This window comes from Sceloporus undulatus, chromosome 6 (assembly GCF_019175285.1).
Source record: "Sceloporus undulatus isolate JIND9_A2432 ecotype Alabama chromosome 6, SceUnd_v1.1, whole genome shotgun sequence".
Classification (NCBI taxonomy): Eukaryota; Metazoa; Chordata; class Lepidosauria; order Squamata; family Phrynosomatidae; genus Sceloporus; species Sceloporus undulatus.
This window is the reverse complement of record NC_056527.1, coordinates 71,958,243-71,975,936: the sequence shown is the minus strand read 5'-3', so window position 1 is coordinate 71,975,936 and position 17,694 is coordinate 71,958,243. Positions and strand designations below refer to the sequence as shown.

Genomic DNA, 17,694 nt, shown 5'->3' with positions numbered 1-17,694 from the left:
ATTGCAAATAGTAAATGTTCTATATTACTATATATCAATTTATATAACAAGCATATACTGTTATGATGCAGAAAAACAATACTTCTCAAATATCCAAACGAAAGGTCAATGATCATTCTATATAATGCCTGTCTTTTTCTAAGATAATTTTTTCCTTAAATAATTGCAAAAGTAAATGTTCTATATTGCATATATTATGTTATGATGCAGAAAAGTAATAGTTCTCAAATATCTTTAAATGCTTTTCTAGTGCTCTATATTTATACTTCCCAGAATATTGTTCCTTTCACCTCTCCTTAATCTTACTCTTACTTTGAAATATATAATCAAAATTAACCTACAGCTCTACAACAATAAATCTTCAATATTTAAGTTTAATATCACCACATTCAGTCACTTTTCTTTGTGTTTCCTCTTTTTTCAATATTTTTCCTTTCCCTCCCAGTCTTAATATTCTCAATATCTTACGTTATCTTCCCTCTTATACTGGATGTGTAGTTGTCTTTTTTTAAATGTCCTTATAATTATCCTATATTGTTTTGTTCTCTCTTTTTAAATTCTTAATTGTTGTTCTCTCGTGTTTCTCTTTTTTTTTTCCCTTTTGTTTTTTTCCTCCTTCTCTCTCTCCCTCTCTCTCTCTCCTGTATACACATATTTTAGAGCAGGGGTCGGCAACCTCCGGCCCGCGGGCTGGATGCGGCCGCGGAGGCCCTGCCGTCTGGCCGCTGGCTGCTGTTGCCGCCACCGCTGCGGCCGCCCGTCACGGCTTTTTCGCCGCTCTGGGTGCCGCCATTTTGGGCAAAAAAATGGTGGCGCCCATATGGCCCTCTGGGCTATGGGCGCCGCATTTTTTTCGCCCAAAATGGCGGCGCCCAGAGCGGCGAAAAGTTGCGATGGGCAGCGGCAGCGGCGGCGGGCCTTTAGGAGGCCCGCTGCCGTCCCTGGGGCCCTCAGGAGGGCTCCGAGGACGGTAGGGAGCCTCTGAGGGGCCCGCTGCTGCCCCTGGGGCCTCCAGGAGGGCTCCGAGGGCGGCAGGGGCCTCTGGAGGGCCCTTTGCCGTCCCTGGGGCCCTCCGAGGGCTCCGAGGGCGGCAGGGGGCCTCTGGTGGGCCCTTTGCCGTCCCTGGGGCTCCAGGAGGGCTCTGAGGGCGGTAAGGGGGCCTCTGCGGGGCCCTTTGCCGTCCCTGGGGCCTCCAGGAGGGCTCCGAGGGCGGTAGGAGCCTCTGGGGGGCCCGCTGCCGCCCCTGGGGCCCTCCAGGAGCGGCAGGGGGCCTCCTGGGCCCTGCTGGCCGCCCCTGGGGCCCTCCAGGAGGCTCCGAGGGCGGCAGGGGCCTCTGGAGGGCCCTTTGCCGTCCTAGGGCCCTCCAGGTGGGCTCCGAGGGCGGCAGGGGGCCTCGGGGGCCCTTTGCACATCCCTGGGGCCTCCAGGAGGGCTCCGAGGGCGGCAGGGGGCCTATGGGGGCCCTTTGCCGTCCCTGGGGCTCTCCAGGAGGGCTCGAGGACGGTAGAGCCTCTGAGGGGCCCGCTCTGCCCCGGGGGCCCTCCAGAGGGCTCCGAGGGCGCAGGGGCCTCTGGAGGGCCCTTTGGCCGTCCCTGGGCCCTCCAGGGAGGGCTCCGAGGGCGGCAGGGGCCTCTGGTGGGCCCTTTGCCGTCCCTGGGGCTCCCAGGAGGCTCTGAGGGCGTAGGGGGCCTCGGGGGCCCTTTGCCGTCCCTGGGGCCCTCCAAGGAGGGCCTCCGAGGGCGTAGGGAGCCTCTGGGGGGCCCGCTGCCGCCCTGGGCCTCCAGGAGCGGCAGGGGCCTCCTGGGCCCTGCTTGCCGCCCCTGGGCCCTCCAGGAGGGCTCCGAGGGCGGCAGGGGGCCTCTGAGGGCCCTTTGCCGTCCCTAGGGCCTCCAGGTGGGCTCCGAGGGCGGCAGGAGGCCTCTGGGGGGCCCCTTTGCCATCCCTGGGGCCCTCCAGGAGGGCTCCGAGGGCGCAGGGGCCTATGGGGGGCCTTTGCCGTCCCTGGGGCCCCAGGAGGGCTCCAAGGGCAGCAGGGGGCCTCTGGGGGCTGCTGCAGTCCCTGGGCCCTCCAGAGGGCTCACGAGGTGGCTGGCCGCTGGGGGCCCTTTGCCATCCCTGGGGCCCTCTGGGAGGGCTAACGAGGACGGCAGGAGGCCTCTGGAGGGCCCTTTGCCACCCTGGGGCCCTCCAGGAGGGCTCCGAGGTGGCAGGGGCCTCTGGAGGCCCCTTTGCCGTCCCTGGGGCCCTCCAGTGGGGCTCCGAGGGTGGCAGGGGCCTCTGGGGGACCCTTTGCAGTCCCTGGGGCTCATGGAGGGCCTCCGACGGCCTCTCGGGTCCGCTTGCCATCCCTGGGGCCCCCAGGAGGGCTCCGCGGGACGGCAGGGGGCCTCTGGGGGCCCTTTGCCATCGCTGGGGCCTTCCAGGAGGGCTCCGACAGCTGCAGGCGGCCCTCTGGGGGACCCGTGCAGTCCCCCTGGGCCCTCCAGGAGGGCTCCGACGGCGGCAAAGGGCCTCTTAGGGGCCTGCTGCCATCCCTGGGCCCTCCCAGTAGGGCTCCGAGGGACCCAGCAGGGGCCTCTGGGGGCCCTTTGCCATTGCTGGGGCCTCCAGGAGGGCTCCAACGGCGGCAGGGGCCTCTGGAGGCCCAGTGCCATGGCTGGGGACCCTCCAGGGGCCCTCCAGCACTGGCGGCCCCCACAGCTTTTTTGCTGGTCTCTGACGGGGCCTGGGACCCTGTCAGGGGCCAGCAAAGATGGGGAGGCTTGGCCCCCGAGGGTGGAAGCTCCGCCCCAGCACGCGGCCCCCCGAAGGGGAAGCTCCACCCCCGGCACCGGCTCCCCCCGGAGGTAAGCTCCACCCCCTGCATGTGGCCCCGCCCGGAGGGTTGAAGCTCCACCGCCGCTTCGCCCCACCAGTCGCCTGAGGGACACACCAACCCGCCCCCGCAATTATTAGATATAAAAGATTAATCTGATTGTTAAATTCATTCAGCAGAACAGCGATAATTTATTGAAATTTGAAAATGGCTTCAGGAGTAAAAAGAGCTCCAATACAATCTCAATTACAGATAATGAACCAAAGAAGAGGATCAACAGAAGATGCAGCAAGAGTCACTGACTCAAATGTGATACCGGTCCTGGTTCACCAAAGCACTCACACCAGCTGTCTAAGAGGGAACTACCAACTGATAAAGCAGGCAGAGGCAGTGAATTACAAACAGCTCAAAAGTGTCCTTGCCTATGAGAGTCCATGAAGAAAAAGGTGTTGGTCAAGCAGTCCAAGTCAAGGGAGGCAACAAGAGTGTAGTGGAATCCCCTTTCTTGGAGGTCTTTAAACAGAGGCTGAATGGCCATCTGACGGGGATGCTGCATGGTAGGGGTTTGGACTGGATGGCCCTTGTGGTTTCTTACACCACTACGATTTTATGATTCTATAAGAATCACAATCAACACAGTCCAATAGCTGAAAAAGCCAGGAAGTCTGAAGTAGAAATTCAAGAGTCTAAAAACAGAAATACTAGCCAGGAAAAAAAACAAGTTGCTTCCAGCAACTCATTAGGCAAACTCAGCTCTTAACTAGCCTGACACCAGCTGGTTCTAATCAGAACTTGATTGCTTGCTGCTTAGCCTGCAGCCTGGCTGAGCGTCTTAGCTCTTTCTTTTGTTGGACCCTTTTGTTCCTCCTCCTTGATTGAGGACTTAAGACCCCAGCTGTGTCCTCTGTCTCATCAGCAGATGAGTCTTGCTGCAATTCCACAGGAGGAGCTGGCTGAAGCTCGGGGGGGGGGGGCTGGCTGCTCTGCAACAAGGATAGCTGCAGGTTGTTTTCTGTCTTGAAGACTTGCCTGGGCCCATTTCTCAGCCTGCTCGTCAGCTCTTGCAACTTCTGGAAGAAATAAAGAAAATAAGGCAAGAAATGAGGGAATCAAAATAAGAAATGAAGTTTGGAACTGCTTTGACAAATCTCCATGCAGCTTTCTCTGATTCAATATTTCCTCTTTAACCCATTGCATGCATTTGAGGCGTTTTACACTGCCTGGGGCAAAAATGTATTGACAGTCCCCTCCAAAATGTCTTAGTTGCCATGCAGGATACACAAACTACAGGAGGATGCATTTTTACACATACAGTCCCAAGTGTTCTCACTGAGTATAGTTCTTTATCCCAAGGCCCAGCATACCTATTAGTCTCTCGTGACTTACTACAGGCAATGCATTTGTGAGTAAATCTGCAATGTTTTTCTCAGAAACACAATATTGCAGTTTCAGGATTCCACCCTGTATTAACTCATGCACATTGTGGTACCTTATTTCGGCCTGCTTTTGAGATTTTTTGCTTCTGCCACCACAATGCAGGCTTGTAAGTCCTTGTTGATCACTATTGGTGTACGGCATGATTCACCAAGATCCCCCAATACCTGCCTGACCCACTGAATTTTGCTAGCCATCTCTGAGAGTACAGCAAATTCAGCTTCTGTAGTGCTCAAAGGTACACAACTTTGCTTTCTGGATCTCCAGACAATAACACTGTCAGCAAACCTGATGACCAGACCAGAAACCAACTTTTTGTCTGCTACCGCAAAGGAGCGGTCTTGCATAGCAATTTAGCTGAGACATGCCTCCAGCCATCACCAGACACCTGTCCTTTGTTCCTTTGAGATACTGCACCATGCGCTTCAAAGCAGTCCAATCCACTAACCTGGGTTTTGAGGCTCTCCTACTCAACTATCCTACTGCAAAAAATTTTGAGCTGCTGTAAATTTAATGTTGTGTTTCCATGCCTTTTCCCATTGATTTAAATTGATAGGGTGCCCACAGTCTTTGGCCCATTTTATCATTGATTCTTTAATTATTTCCTGTTCTGAATCCCAGCTTACCAACACTTTATAAAATTTACCCATCAGACCTTTTGGATTTCCTCCAGAGCCTAGAACACGGAACAATGGATGCAAGCTCCAGGAACAGAGGTTCGAACCTCAGATTTAGGAGGAACTTCCTGACAGTAAGGGCTGTTTGACAGTGGAACACACTTCCTCAAAGAGTGATGGAGTCTCCTTCCTTGGAGGTCTTTAAACAGAGGCTGGATGGCCATCTGTCGGGGATGCTGTAATTATGATTTTCTGCATGGCAGGGAATTAGACTACATGGCTCTTGTGGTCACTTCTAATTCTATGATGCAATAATTTTATAACCCAAAGTTGTTGTGCATGTGGATGCAAGTGAGATTGCTCTAGGAAACATCTTGTTGCAGAGAGGCTCAGACCTTGTTTCCACTACATTTAAATCTGGATCATGATCTGAGTTAAACAGGCATAGTTCCCACTGAATCCGATTTCAGAAATCGATTCAGAAAGGGGGACCATGCTTTTTGCCAATTTTTGCCCATTTAATCTGCATCAAAATACACTGGGAAAATGGGGTGTTTTTTGGGGTGAATCCATTTATTTAGAAATAAATCGATTCAGCCCAAGTGGGAACCAGATGGATTCGAATCAGAATCAAATCTGCCCTGGTTCCCACTGGCAGCCTGGCCTGGGGGGGGGGGGGGGGGCAGCTGTCATGCACCAGCCTCTCAAATTGAATAACTAAACAAAACCCAAGTTTCTGTTCAGTAGAACATATCCTGGAATCTGGACCATCAGCTTTTATCAGTATCATTATTTTCTTCTGTTTCAGGCCCCAACTGCTTTGCAGAGACTACAGTCATTCCAGCAGGTCGAGAAGTGAAGACCGATGAGTGCACTATATGCCACTGTACTTATGAAGAAGTTACCTGGCGAATTGAACGGCAAGCTATGTGTACCAGACATGAATGCAAGCAAATTTAGATCTATGAATCTAATGTCTCTGGATATTTTTGTAAAACATTTCCATGCACCAGTTGATGTTTGATTAATTAAGAATCAGCTTCAACATGAATTTGGTTTGGGTTGCAAACAAGATCAACTATAGATTTCCCCCCCACAGTGAAATACTGTTAGTCAAAGAGGATTGTGATACAAAGGTTTATGCTTTATTTTAAAAGTTTAAAATAAATGTTTTGTATAGACACAGATCAAAATACTATGACTTCCCTTGTTTGCCTGATCATAGGTTAGGATGCAAGCTATTGCTGGGCAAGGCAGGGGGCAATAATAGGAAAGAAAAGAACTAGGACATAATTCCAGAGTTTACAAGAGATGTAGTGCTAACCGCTTGAGTGAGCTGAGGCTTATTTTAAACATTTAAAATATGATTGAGATTATCTTTTCTTGGATGGGGAAAAATATTCATTAAACCAGCATGAATGAATTCCGGCAAGAATTTAAATGCTCTGTAATCTACTTGATATCTTGACTGATTTTAATTTTCTGATATAAAATAGTTCCATCTTTTGTTGCTAGAACTCAAAAATTGTAATTTATGGATTTTCAATTACTAAGGATTTAATGTACATAAATTTAAAATAAAACATATTTTGTGCTGTTCTTTTTTTAAAACTACTTCTGTTATGCAAGCAGCAACAGTTAAAACACATGCCATGTAGTTATAATGCAAGGCATTCTCAGAAATAAGATGCACACGATCTCTTGAAGGAAAAGGTGCCAGTCATTGTTCAAATTGTGTGCCCCTCCATACTTCCAAACACTGTGATCTCTCAACTAAGAAAAAACACACTTTCTTAGCCACTATGGATGTGGAATCTCTGTATACCAACCTCCTGCACAAGGATAAACTACAAGCTGTCAGGAACATCATTTCAGATAAGAAATTATCAGACTTAGCCTCCAAAGTATGCCAGTTTGTTCTCACACACAATTATTTCACCTTTGGTAACAACATATGCCTTTAAATTAATGGTATTGCCATGGGTATGCACATGACAGCTCAGTATGCCAGTATCTTCATGGCTGACCTAGAACAACACTTCCTTAACTCCTGCATCCAGAAACTGCTCCTCTACCATTGACGATATCTTCATAATTTGGACTCATGAGAAGACTCATTCAATACATTCTACTAGAGTTTCAACAACTTCCACCCACCATCAGCCCTTCAAACCAACATTTTCTATGTTAGGCTCTCGATGATTATTGAGAGCTGGGGGAAAATTTTGGCTTTTTGTTATGAATATATATTTTCAGATATCCCACTTTTACCATTTTCAAAAATATTCATTTGGTCACCTTTATAAGAAATACTCAAAATAATTGCACTAATGTACAGACTTTTTCAGTTTTATAGCATATGGCCAAACAGTAGGGTCAAGAATGGATTTAATACAATACAACAACTGCTGTTTAGAAAACATATTTTAAAAATAAGTCTTTACATAATGCATTTCATGCTCATAGAGAAAAAGAACTAATACTTACTGTTTATTGTAGATACTCTTGAAAATCATATATGCCATTAAGGATTTGAAGAAACAAGTAGAAATGAGACGCAAATCCAGTGTGATTAAAGACTGTTCCACCATCACCACCTCTACCACAAATAAATGCCAAACAGTTTTTAAAAGTTTTAAGCATGAATTTCTGGTATCGCATAGCAGGGCCCTCATTTATGATGTTCTTATGCACAACACACGGTTGATAATTTGCATTTTCCAATATAAGACATATTCATCTATTAATTGTACTGAAATATTATTTATAAATTTCATGTTTTATGTAGAAAAAATATTTTCTGCATAAAATAGCATATTTTAGCACAAATGAAGTTTGAACATTCTACATGAATGACAATATGGTAACTGGGGGGCTGGGTCTGAACAGACCACCCTTAAGGGGTGGCCTGCAGCTGGCCCTTTCAGTGCCGGATCAAGGTCACAGCAACTACATGCTGTGGCCCTGGTCTGGCCTTTCCGTGGCACAAAAAGGAGCTGCAAAAAGCAGCTCCTTTTTGCCCTGTGTAAAGGGCACCATAGCCGCCACTGCTGCAGCTTTTCTGTGCTCTTTTGGTGCTGTTTCAGCTGGATGAAGCACCAGAGGATCACCGTGATGTCCCCTGCTGTGCAATTGGGTACATGGCATCACACCGGCATGAGGGTGGAGTCAGGGTGTGCATCATATGGATGCCATGCCCCCACTCTAACCCAGTGCTGGTCTTTATCGCCTGTCCATCGAGGTTGCGACTTCACAGGACTAGAAGTCACAGCTGATGGATGTCTGATTCCAGTATACCATCTCACCTTCTAGCTGGGGGAAAATATACATAGCTGTGCACTATGAAACTGGAAAGAGCACCTTTCATTCTTTCTTTCCCTGCTGGGGAAATCACTTCTCCAAAGGTTACTTGCATTCATGTGATCACTGATATATCATGTCAGTGTCAACATTTGGCAGGGACAATCCCAATTAATCCTCTGTCATCCTTCTTTTTCAGCTGGTTTTAAAATGTCCCTCTTACCCTCTCGCTCTCCCCCTTTGTCCACAGGTTACATCAATTGCTGCAAACTGAATTCAAACTGCAAATGTAGCTTGCACTAAATTAACTCACTAGGGTGGAGTCAAGAAAAGAGAACAGAATACAACCTTTCCCAGAATGCTCAGGGAAAAGCAAACTGCTGTAGCCTCTCCTAGCTTGCTTGTTCTTCCTCATTAATAACATTTGTCCTTGTGCAGTGGTGTTACTAAGGTTGGAGTCATCTGTGTGGTAACACATGGTGTGTCCGCCGCATAGACCTTATCCCATACCACACCATAAAGAATCCTTATTAATGTTTTTTGTACTAATATTACTCATAAATTGCAATCCCTGTATATCACTGAACGTAATGGCAATAGTTGTAACATAAACAACTAGCAAAATTAAAATTATACTTTAAATTACAGTATCATATGCACATTTTAAATGTATTTACATTTACTTAGTTTAATGTGGTTAGAGTGAAAATTTGGTAAGATGAGAATGTTTTGAAAGAATTAAAAATATTTTAAATTAAATTTTCAAATTTTCAAATTTAATTAAAAACAATTTATTAAAAATAGAAATGGAAGAAGTAGTAGTAAAAGAAGGAATGATACAATAAGCAAAAAATACAGGACATCCGCTGGATTTAAACAAATGAGAAAATGTATGGGAAATGTAACAAAATACACAGTATTGCAAAATCTATGGGAAAATTATTATAAAATGTACTTCTGGTGGTATTTGACCCCAACAAAATTCAAAAATATACAGAAATAATAGCAATTTATGCTAGAAATGTAAGGAAGAATTAGGAATATTTTACCACTGTTAGTGGTCCTGCAAAAAAATAAAGAAATATTGGATAATGGTGAACAACACAATAAATAACATATTAAAAATTAACATGCAAATGAAACCAGAATTTTATTTGTTAAATATGATGAATAAAGAATTGGAAACTAAATTAGGATAGCTTAGCGAAGAAGCATAGGCCCCAGATTAGTAAGAAACAAGATAGGAGCATATCACACGGAGCTTCTTGGAGATTTTCCGGCTCAGTTCTGACATGACTGCACTTCCAACAATGCACATTCATGTCATAACGTGAATGTGTTATCAGATACCATTCCTTTCTATGGGAGCTCCTTGCGAGGTGCTTCCGCAGTGATTCCAAAGTGACCCCTCATTTTGGTAAAACCGAAAAGTGACTTCACAGGCTTCCAGGCTCACTTCGATTGCATTGCGAATTGGTCTGGTGTGGAAAACCACTCCGATGTCACCCCCTTGGCCCCCTGCATCCTACTTCGTCATCCCCCTCCTCCTCCTTCATGCCATCTCGCCCCCTCTGCCACCCTGCAACCCATCCCATCATTCCCTGCCTTCTGCATCCCAATCCTGGCCCCAGTGAACTCCAGCGAGCTATTCCATCATCCCCTGCCTTCTCCTGCATCCCAATCTTGGCCCCAGCGAGCTAGCCCATCATCTTCTGCCTTCTCCTGCATCCCGATCCTGGCCCCAGTGAACCCCAGTGAGCTATTCCATCATCCCCTGCTTTCTCTTGCATCCCAATCCTGGCCCCAGCGAGCTAGCCCATCATCTCCTGCCTTCTCCTGCATCTTGATCCTGGCCCCAGGGACCCCCAGAGAGCTATCCCATCATCCTCTGCCTTCTCCTGCATCCCGATCCTGGCTCCAGAAGCTATCCCATCATCCCCTGCCTTCTGCATCCCGATCCTGACCCCAGTGAACCCAGCGAGCTATCCCATCATCCCCTCACTGCTTCTTCACCCCATGAAGGATGACAGCTAAGGAGGGGGCAGGGAAGGAGGACAGCATCCAGAGCCCCACTGAGCATGTGCAAGGGTGCCGATTCGAATAGTTGAACCCTCCAGTGTGGTAATACAATGTGCACTCACTCTCCTTTGCTTGAATCCACATCACATGACTTGCTTGGAATAGAACTGACCTTGCTTCCTCCTCAATTCGAAAGGGCAACAGAAAGACAACCAGGTGTGGTAAAACATCACGTTTTAACCTTAATTCGCATTGCTAGACAGGAGTCACGCTGGATCTGGTGTGAAAAAAATCATGCCTTGCATTGCTAGAACAAGAGTGACTGCGGATCTGAGCTGCAAACCCCCCCCCCCCCCCACGTGTGATAAGGTCCATAGAAAAATAGGAAGGCAATGATAGTAATTTAACAGGACAAGTATAACTGAGCTTAATAATAATCAAAAGCAAAATTATAACAACTTAAGTAGATGTGGTTAGCAATAATATACCAATAATAGAAAGCCAACGACAGAGGGAAAGATAAATTGGCAGATGATGGAAAGGAAGTAAGGTACGAATGAAGAAGAAGGTGTAAGAAAGTGATTAAGGGTTAGATTAAGTGAATTGATGGTGTGAGATGGGAAGTTGAAGTTAGATAAGGTTAGAGAAGATAGAAACTGGCGTGTGGGAGAGAGGAGGAAAGGAAGAAAGTTTAAAGAGGAAGGTTTATAGAAGATGAGAGAGAGATAAGGGACGGTAGTCAGTGGAAAGAAACAGAAATGGAACAGTAGATGATGGCCACCTTTGCCAAATAAACCAAGGACAAGGAAAGATTGTAAAATAATATAGATAGAGTCAAAGGCTTTCATGGCCAGTATCCATAGTTTTTTGTGGGTTTTTCGGGCTATGTTGCCATGTTCTAGAAGAGTTTCTTCCTGACGTTTTGCCAGCATCTGTGGCTGGCAGAGAAATGCCAGCCACAGATGATGGCAAAACGTTAGGAAGAAACTCTTCTAGAACATGGCCACATAGCCAGAAAAAAACCAGAAAAATATAAGTATGTTTGAAAATATGAGTTTGTGTAAAATAGGTATTTGTGTAAGTTGTGAATGAGAAAATTGGGTATTGCATGTTATGTAGTGATTTTAAAATGTTTAATAAAATTATTTTTTTAAAAATCTAAAAATAGGGGCTCTTCTTTCTCCTCCCATTGAGTCGTACCCCACTCACACCATCTATTCCACTGAGCTCCAGCATTTTCAGAAGACACAGGTGAACACCATAGCCCCTTTCTATCAAAAGGCAGATGTTTGGGGAGCAACAATGTTACACACACCCCTTAGGATGTCACCTGGTGTGTCCTACACACCCACACCCAGCTAGTGACAACCCTACCCTTATGACCACACTCTGATGTTGCTCAGGCACATGTGTCCCAGTTTTATTCTGTGTAATACTGAAGGCATGATGACATGTCCAGCCTGGTTCTTAAGAAAGGCCATGCAGATATATTGTACAATATAAAGTACTCACACACCAGGTGTATGTCTATCATGAACTGTGCATGTTGCAAGCCAGTATTGCTAATATAACACCCTGCACATGTATTGAGAAAGTTCTGTTTGTGTTCAAGTTCAAATTGAATAACCCTTGGTGGCAAGCCATGATTTATTACTGTGCAATGTGAGAAACTGGCTGTCACACTGAGTAAAAAAAATATGTAACTTGTCCTTAAACAGGCCTCTTGACCTGTTTTTTTACCATCCCATGAAGACTGTAATATTAAGCAGAAGAGCAGCAGATCAGAATATGGGTGTTGCTTAACCCTTTCTGTATGTTTTCCCATTTAGCTACCATCCCCATCCACTGCTCTCCCACATAGACAGAACATAAAAGTAATAATCCCATCCATCCATCAAGGTGGCCCATGAGTCAAGGTGGCCCATAAGAAAGAATAAATTACAATAAAAACATATAATTAAAAACATTCAAAAACAGAGACTACAAAAATTAAACAAAATTAAAGCCATTTAAAAGCTTGCTATAAAACATAGATGAGAAATATTACAGCACCATAAAAAACCCTTTTCTCATTAACAGTCAATTCTCAAAGGTAATGACAAGAATATATACAACTCTTTTCAGCATCCGAAGACTTAAAATAGTTTTTTTTAAAAAAAAATCACCAACATTTGATATTATATTCCAGTAAGATTGAATGAAATATATAAAATTGGAAAAGATAGAAGCTGGCTCATTGTACCATATGTGGTGGACCTGTCCGCTTATAAAAGTGTTGGTCCAAAAATACATATAATAATTCAGAAAACTTATACATGCAATATCCTTTATCACCAGAGTCATATTTAATTATTAAATAAGCTATCCTAATATATATATATAATAAAACTTTATTTATATACCGCTTCTCCAGCAAGATCAAAGCGGTTTACAGTTCAGTCGAATATACATGTATCACATCATACCACAATATAATTATAAATACAAGTACAATTCCAATACAAATTTATTAAAAACAGCATATAAACAGGCGTAAACCCAAATGGTCATAATTAAACATCTTGAGGTAAACCTCTATTAGGGAATAATTCTTTATAAAGAGTCGAGAGGAAATGCTAGCCAGAAGAGATGGGTTTTTAACGCCTTCTTAAAGGCTTCCAAAGTAGAACTAAGTCGAATCTCTTCCGGGAGTTTATTCCAATACATAGGAGCTATCACTGTAAAAGCTCTTTGGTGAGTTGATGTTAGTCTCACCCTAGGGTACTCGAGTAAAAGCTTCCCTGTAGTTCTGAGAGTGTGGGGTGGATTATGTAAGGAGAGGCGTTCCCTCAAGTAACTCGGGCCCAAGCCATATAGGGCTTTATAGGTAATAACCAATACTTTGTATTGAGCCTGGAAGCTAATTGGCAGCCAGTGAAGAGATCTTAATACAGGTGTTATGTGGTCCGACCTTGAAATTCCAGTGACCAATCTAGCTGCAGTGTTTTGAACTAGCTGAAACTTCTGAACCTGGTACAAAGGTAGCCCCATGTAGAGCGCATTACAGAAATCTAAATGAGAGGTTACCAGTGCATGTACTACTGTTTCAAGGTCCTTTCGGTCTAGGCAGGGACACAGTTGGCGTATCAGCCGAAGCTGGTACCAAGCACTCCTGGCCATCGCATCCACTTGTGATGATAACTGTAGGGATGAGTCCAGGAGTACTCCCAAACTGCAAACTTTGTCCTTTAGGGGAAGTGTGACCCCATCCAGGACTGGATGACAAATTCCACTGTCTAGACTTGGGGTACCTATCACGAGTACCTCTGTTTTCTCTGGATTCAGCTTGAGTTTGTTTTCCCTCTTTCAGCCCATTACTGACTCCAGACAGGCATCCAGAGGAGAGATGCCATCCTTAGTCACTGTATCAGTCGGAGACATGGTGAGATAGATCTGGATGTCATCAGCGTACTGATAACACCGTGCTCCATGTTTCCGGATGAACTGTCCCAGCGGCTTCATGTAAATATTAAACAGCATGGGGGACAGAATGGCGCCCTGGGGGATGCCAGATGTCAGCTCCCCTTTCCGAGAGCAACTGTTCCCCAGCCCCACCATCTGGGATCTTCCCGAGAGGTAGGAGCGGAACCACTAGAGCGCAGTGCCCCCGATACCCAACTCTCTCAGGCGTACCAGAAGGATACCATGGTCTATGGTATCAAAGGCCGCTGAGATGTCCAAGAGCACCAACAGGGTCACACTTCCCCTGTCGATACTCAGACGAAGATCATCGACTAAGGCGACCATGGCAGTCTCGACTCCATATCCTGCCCTGAAGCCAGTTTGAAATGGGTCCAGATAATATGTTTCGTCCAAGACAGCTTGGAATTGAAAGGCGACTTCCCTCTCAATCACCTTGCCCAAAAAAGGTAGTAAGGAGACCGGTCTATAATTGCTCATCTGCAAGGGGTCTAGGGAGGGTTTCTTCAAAAGTGGTTTCACTCTAGCCTGTTTTAAGGCAGATGGAAATATACCCTCCCGAAGAGATGTATTGATTATAAGCTGTAATGAAGTTTTTATTACATCTCCTCCCTGAGTGGTCAACCAAGATGGGCAAGGGTTGAGAGGACAGGTATTCTTTTCACACAGCCAAGGAGCTTGTCCACGTCATCGATATTCACCTGTTCAAAGTGATCCAGTTTAATCCTGTACCCAGAGGCACTGGATACCTCTCCTAGTGATTCTGTCTAAAGACCACCGTCGAGATCAGCCCTCATCTGAGAGATTTTATCGGCAAAAAAGTCATTAAAAGCGTCACAGCAGGCTATAGTTGGTTCTAATAAAGGGCTCAGGGTGGCCGGTGGTTGAGTTAGTTCCCTAACCACCCTGAACAGCTCTGCTGGACGAGACTCTGCCGATGAAATCCCTGCAGCACAGAATAAATTCTTTGCTGCATTGATTGCCACTCCATAGGAACGTAACATGTTCTCATGGAGTGCCTTGTCAGATATGCGTTGATGTTTCTGCTAGTAGCGCTCTAGTCATTGCGCAGCCCGTTTCATCTGGTGTAGATCTTTTGTATACCATGCTCTTCTATTAGGAGTGGGCTGGTAAGGACGCTCAGGAGTGATATTGTCTATTGCCCCAGTAAGGTTCTCATTCCAGTTATTAACCAGGGTTTCAACTGAATCGCCATCGTTCCCAAACATAATTCCCTCTAGGGCTTCTTGGAACCTTTTGGGTTACATCAGCCTTTGAGGGCGGACCATTCTAATAGGTCCTCCACCCCCGAGGGGTTTTTGGATTGCAGCCTTCAGTCCTACTTTGACCAGAAAATGGTCCGTCCACGACAGGGGGGAAATATCGTTCACTTCCACCTACGGACATTCTCGGTCCGAACTAAAGACCACATCTAGTGTATTACCCGCACAATGTGTTGGACCCAAGACCAATTGGGACAGGCCCATGGCTGTCATGGAATCCATTAACTGCCGAGCCGCACCAGTTGGATCTGATGAGCCGGCCTCAAAGGGGATGTTGAGATCCCCCAGGACAAGGAGCCTGGGGGACTCCAACACCAGCTCGGAGACCAGCTGTGTCAGCTCGGCCAGGGAGTCTGTTAGGCTACAGAGTGGACAGTAGATCAACAAAATCCCTATATACTGTCCTTGGCCTTTAGAGTCAGGTAAATACACTCGATGTGTCTCAGTTTCGAGACTGAGTTCCTGGTCAAGGTAAGATGACTTTTATGGACCACGGCCACACCTCCCCCTCGTCCACTTTCCCTAATCTGCTCCTTCACTACATACCCAGCTGGGAGAGTTTTAGCCCAGGTCACACAACTATCCTCCCCCAGCCAGGTTTCTGTGATGCATGCTAGGTCAGCATTCTCATCATCTAATAGATCATATATAATGTGTGATTTATTTTTCACCGACCTAGCATTACATAGGAGCAAGGTAAGGGTCTGTGGTATGTTAGGGACGATCCTCGGTTCTTTCAGGTTAACAGGGAGACTGGAAGACGGGATGGATATTAAACATCGATCTCATCTTCCTCTAGATGTTTTGTTCAGCCTGTTAACGCTATATCTCCCCATGCCCCGCACAACTCTTATTGGTGCTCCCTGAACGATTTTGGTCTTAACATCAATATCAGTATCCTCCTTTCTCATAACAACAATTTCCTCTACATTGTTCTTAAGTTGTTGTACCTCTGGTAAGTTTGCCATCATAATATATACCAATATAAGGCAATAGATGGAAAAAAGAGAAAACTCTAATATTGCCAGTTTAAATGGTGCCATAAATTAAGTTAGATTGCACAGCTGTTAATCAGCTGGCTTCTATATTGGCAAGCAAAAGTTGGCAAGCAGTATTGGCAAACAATTAAATAAAATTAGCAATCCAGTAGTGCCTAAAAAGAATTCTAAATGAGATAGAGGTATTATCTTCAATCTCCCTATTAATATCAGCAAGAGTTCCTCTGATTCAAGATGTTTTAGATCTAATCAGTGTCAGACTGCAATAAAATTCTTAACCTCTACATGGGCGCGACTAAATGTCCTCGCGCAGGCACGCTCTTCCCCGCAGGTGCTGGCGTCTTCAGGGAGCCGGCGGGCCGACTTTTGAGGTTGCCGCTCCCACCGGCGCCTCCCCCTTCTCAATGCCGTGTGGGCACAGATCGTGTCCTCCTCGCACGGGCGCACTCTTCCCCGCAGGTGCTGCCGTCTTCGGGGACTAATATATATATTAGTAAGTATGTATGCAGTGAAATTACTATGATTGTCACATACAGTGGTGAAAGAATATATTTCTCAGAATTTCTTCAACAAAAGACATAAACATAAGGAGCCCTGGTGGCGCAGTGGTTAAATGCCTGTACTGCAGCCACTCGCTCAAAACCATAAGGTTGCGAGTTCAATACCAGCAAAAGGGCTCAAGATTGCCTCAGGCTTGCATCCTTCCAAGGTTGCTAAAAAGAATACCCAGATTGGGAGTGCTTAAGTGCACTAATAAGTGGTATAGAAATGTACTTGCTATTGCTAACTTATAACATGTCAAATAGTGGTATAAAATTATGGAAGTGTTGGACAAATACATAGTTACCATACTCAAATCCCCTCTTTCTGAATATGCGATTTCATATTTTCATATTTGATATCTGGCATCATGTATGTTTTTGAGAGGTCACGATGACCTGTGGAACTCTAGGAAGTTTCACATGGAAAATTCAAGCTTGTCCAAGGACATGTGAAAGATCTAGATAGTACTAAAGAAGTTAAATAGGTTTGCTGAGCACTCCGTTCTCCCCTAGGCATATAGGCATGCAGTGGGGACTGAACACATCCCATCGCAAGGCAGTTAAGTACAATACCTCCTCACCCCAGGCAGTGTTCCTATACCCTTCCTATGCAACTATTCAGGGGTTGTCACAAATGCAATAAGTGTTTTGTTACGCCAGTATTAAAGCTATCAGAACTCCAGAGTCCTCTTGTTAATTTCTTTGGAAAACCATCACAACTTTGTAATACTGCAGGATAGTACTGTACCCCTCAAGGCTAAGAAATCAAACATAGCTTTTTTGCTCACAGTTTGCCCACAGACCCATTGGGTCTCTCTCACTCACTGTGTCGCCCTCAGACTCTTATCTGGAATGTCTTTGGAATCCTCTCTTTAGGAATGGTTATCTTCAACCCCTTTAATTCCCAACTTTAAGGTGGAAAGAAGATGTGTTTTATGTAGTATGATGAACAAAATGGAAGTCTATGAAGAGAGCAATTCTGGATTGAGATTTTGTTTTTGATTACAAAAAGTATGGATATATTTAATCTATGTTTTATAATTTAATTGAAAAATAATTTCCAATTTCTCGCTGTCTGACCTCTGTTTTTAAAAATTGCATTGGTTTTGTGTTTGCGTTCATCTGTGCAAATCTCTAAAATAAAACTCTCTTATTTATTAAAACCAGAGTCTTTTTTCAGTGCGTACTGGTATACATAGATGGAAAGAGCCCCTTAAGTTACCCACC

General features: G+C 45.3%; 1 protein-coding gene across 2 annotated transcripts in view; it reads left to right on the top strand.

Annotated features, from left to right (window-relative positions):
- The window catches only part of VWC2 (von Willebrand factor C domain containing 2), an 85,638-nt gene extending 79,173 nt beyond the window's left edge, over positions 1-6,465 (top strand). The window contains exon 5 of one of the 2 annotated variants that reach the window (XR_006104512.1): positions 3,068-3,760. Coding sequence is in view for 1 of the 2 variants with exons in the window: in XM_042472823.1 (XP_042328757.1) it covers positions 5,675-5,826 (152 nt within the window). In the remaining variant the exon portion in view is untranslated. Of the gene's footprint in view, positions 1-3,067; positions 3,761-5,674 lie in introns of those variants that run through there. The other variant, XM_042472823.1, reaches the window with a different exon arrangement.
- The last annotated feature ends 11,229 nt before the right edge of the window (positions 6,466-17,694 follow it).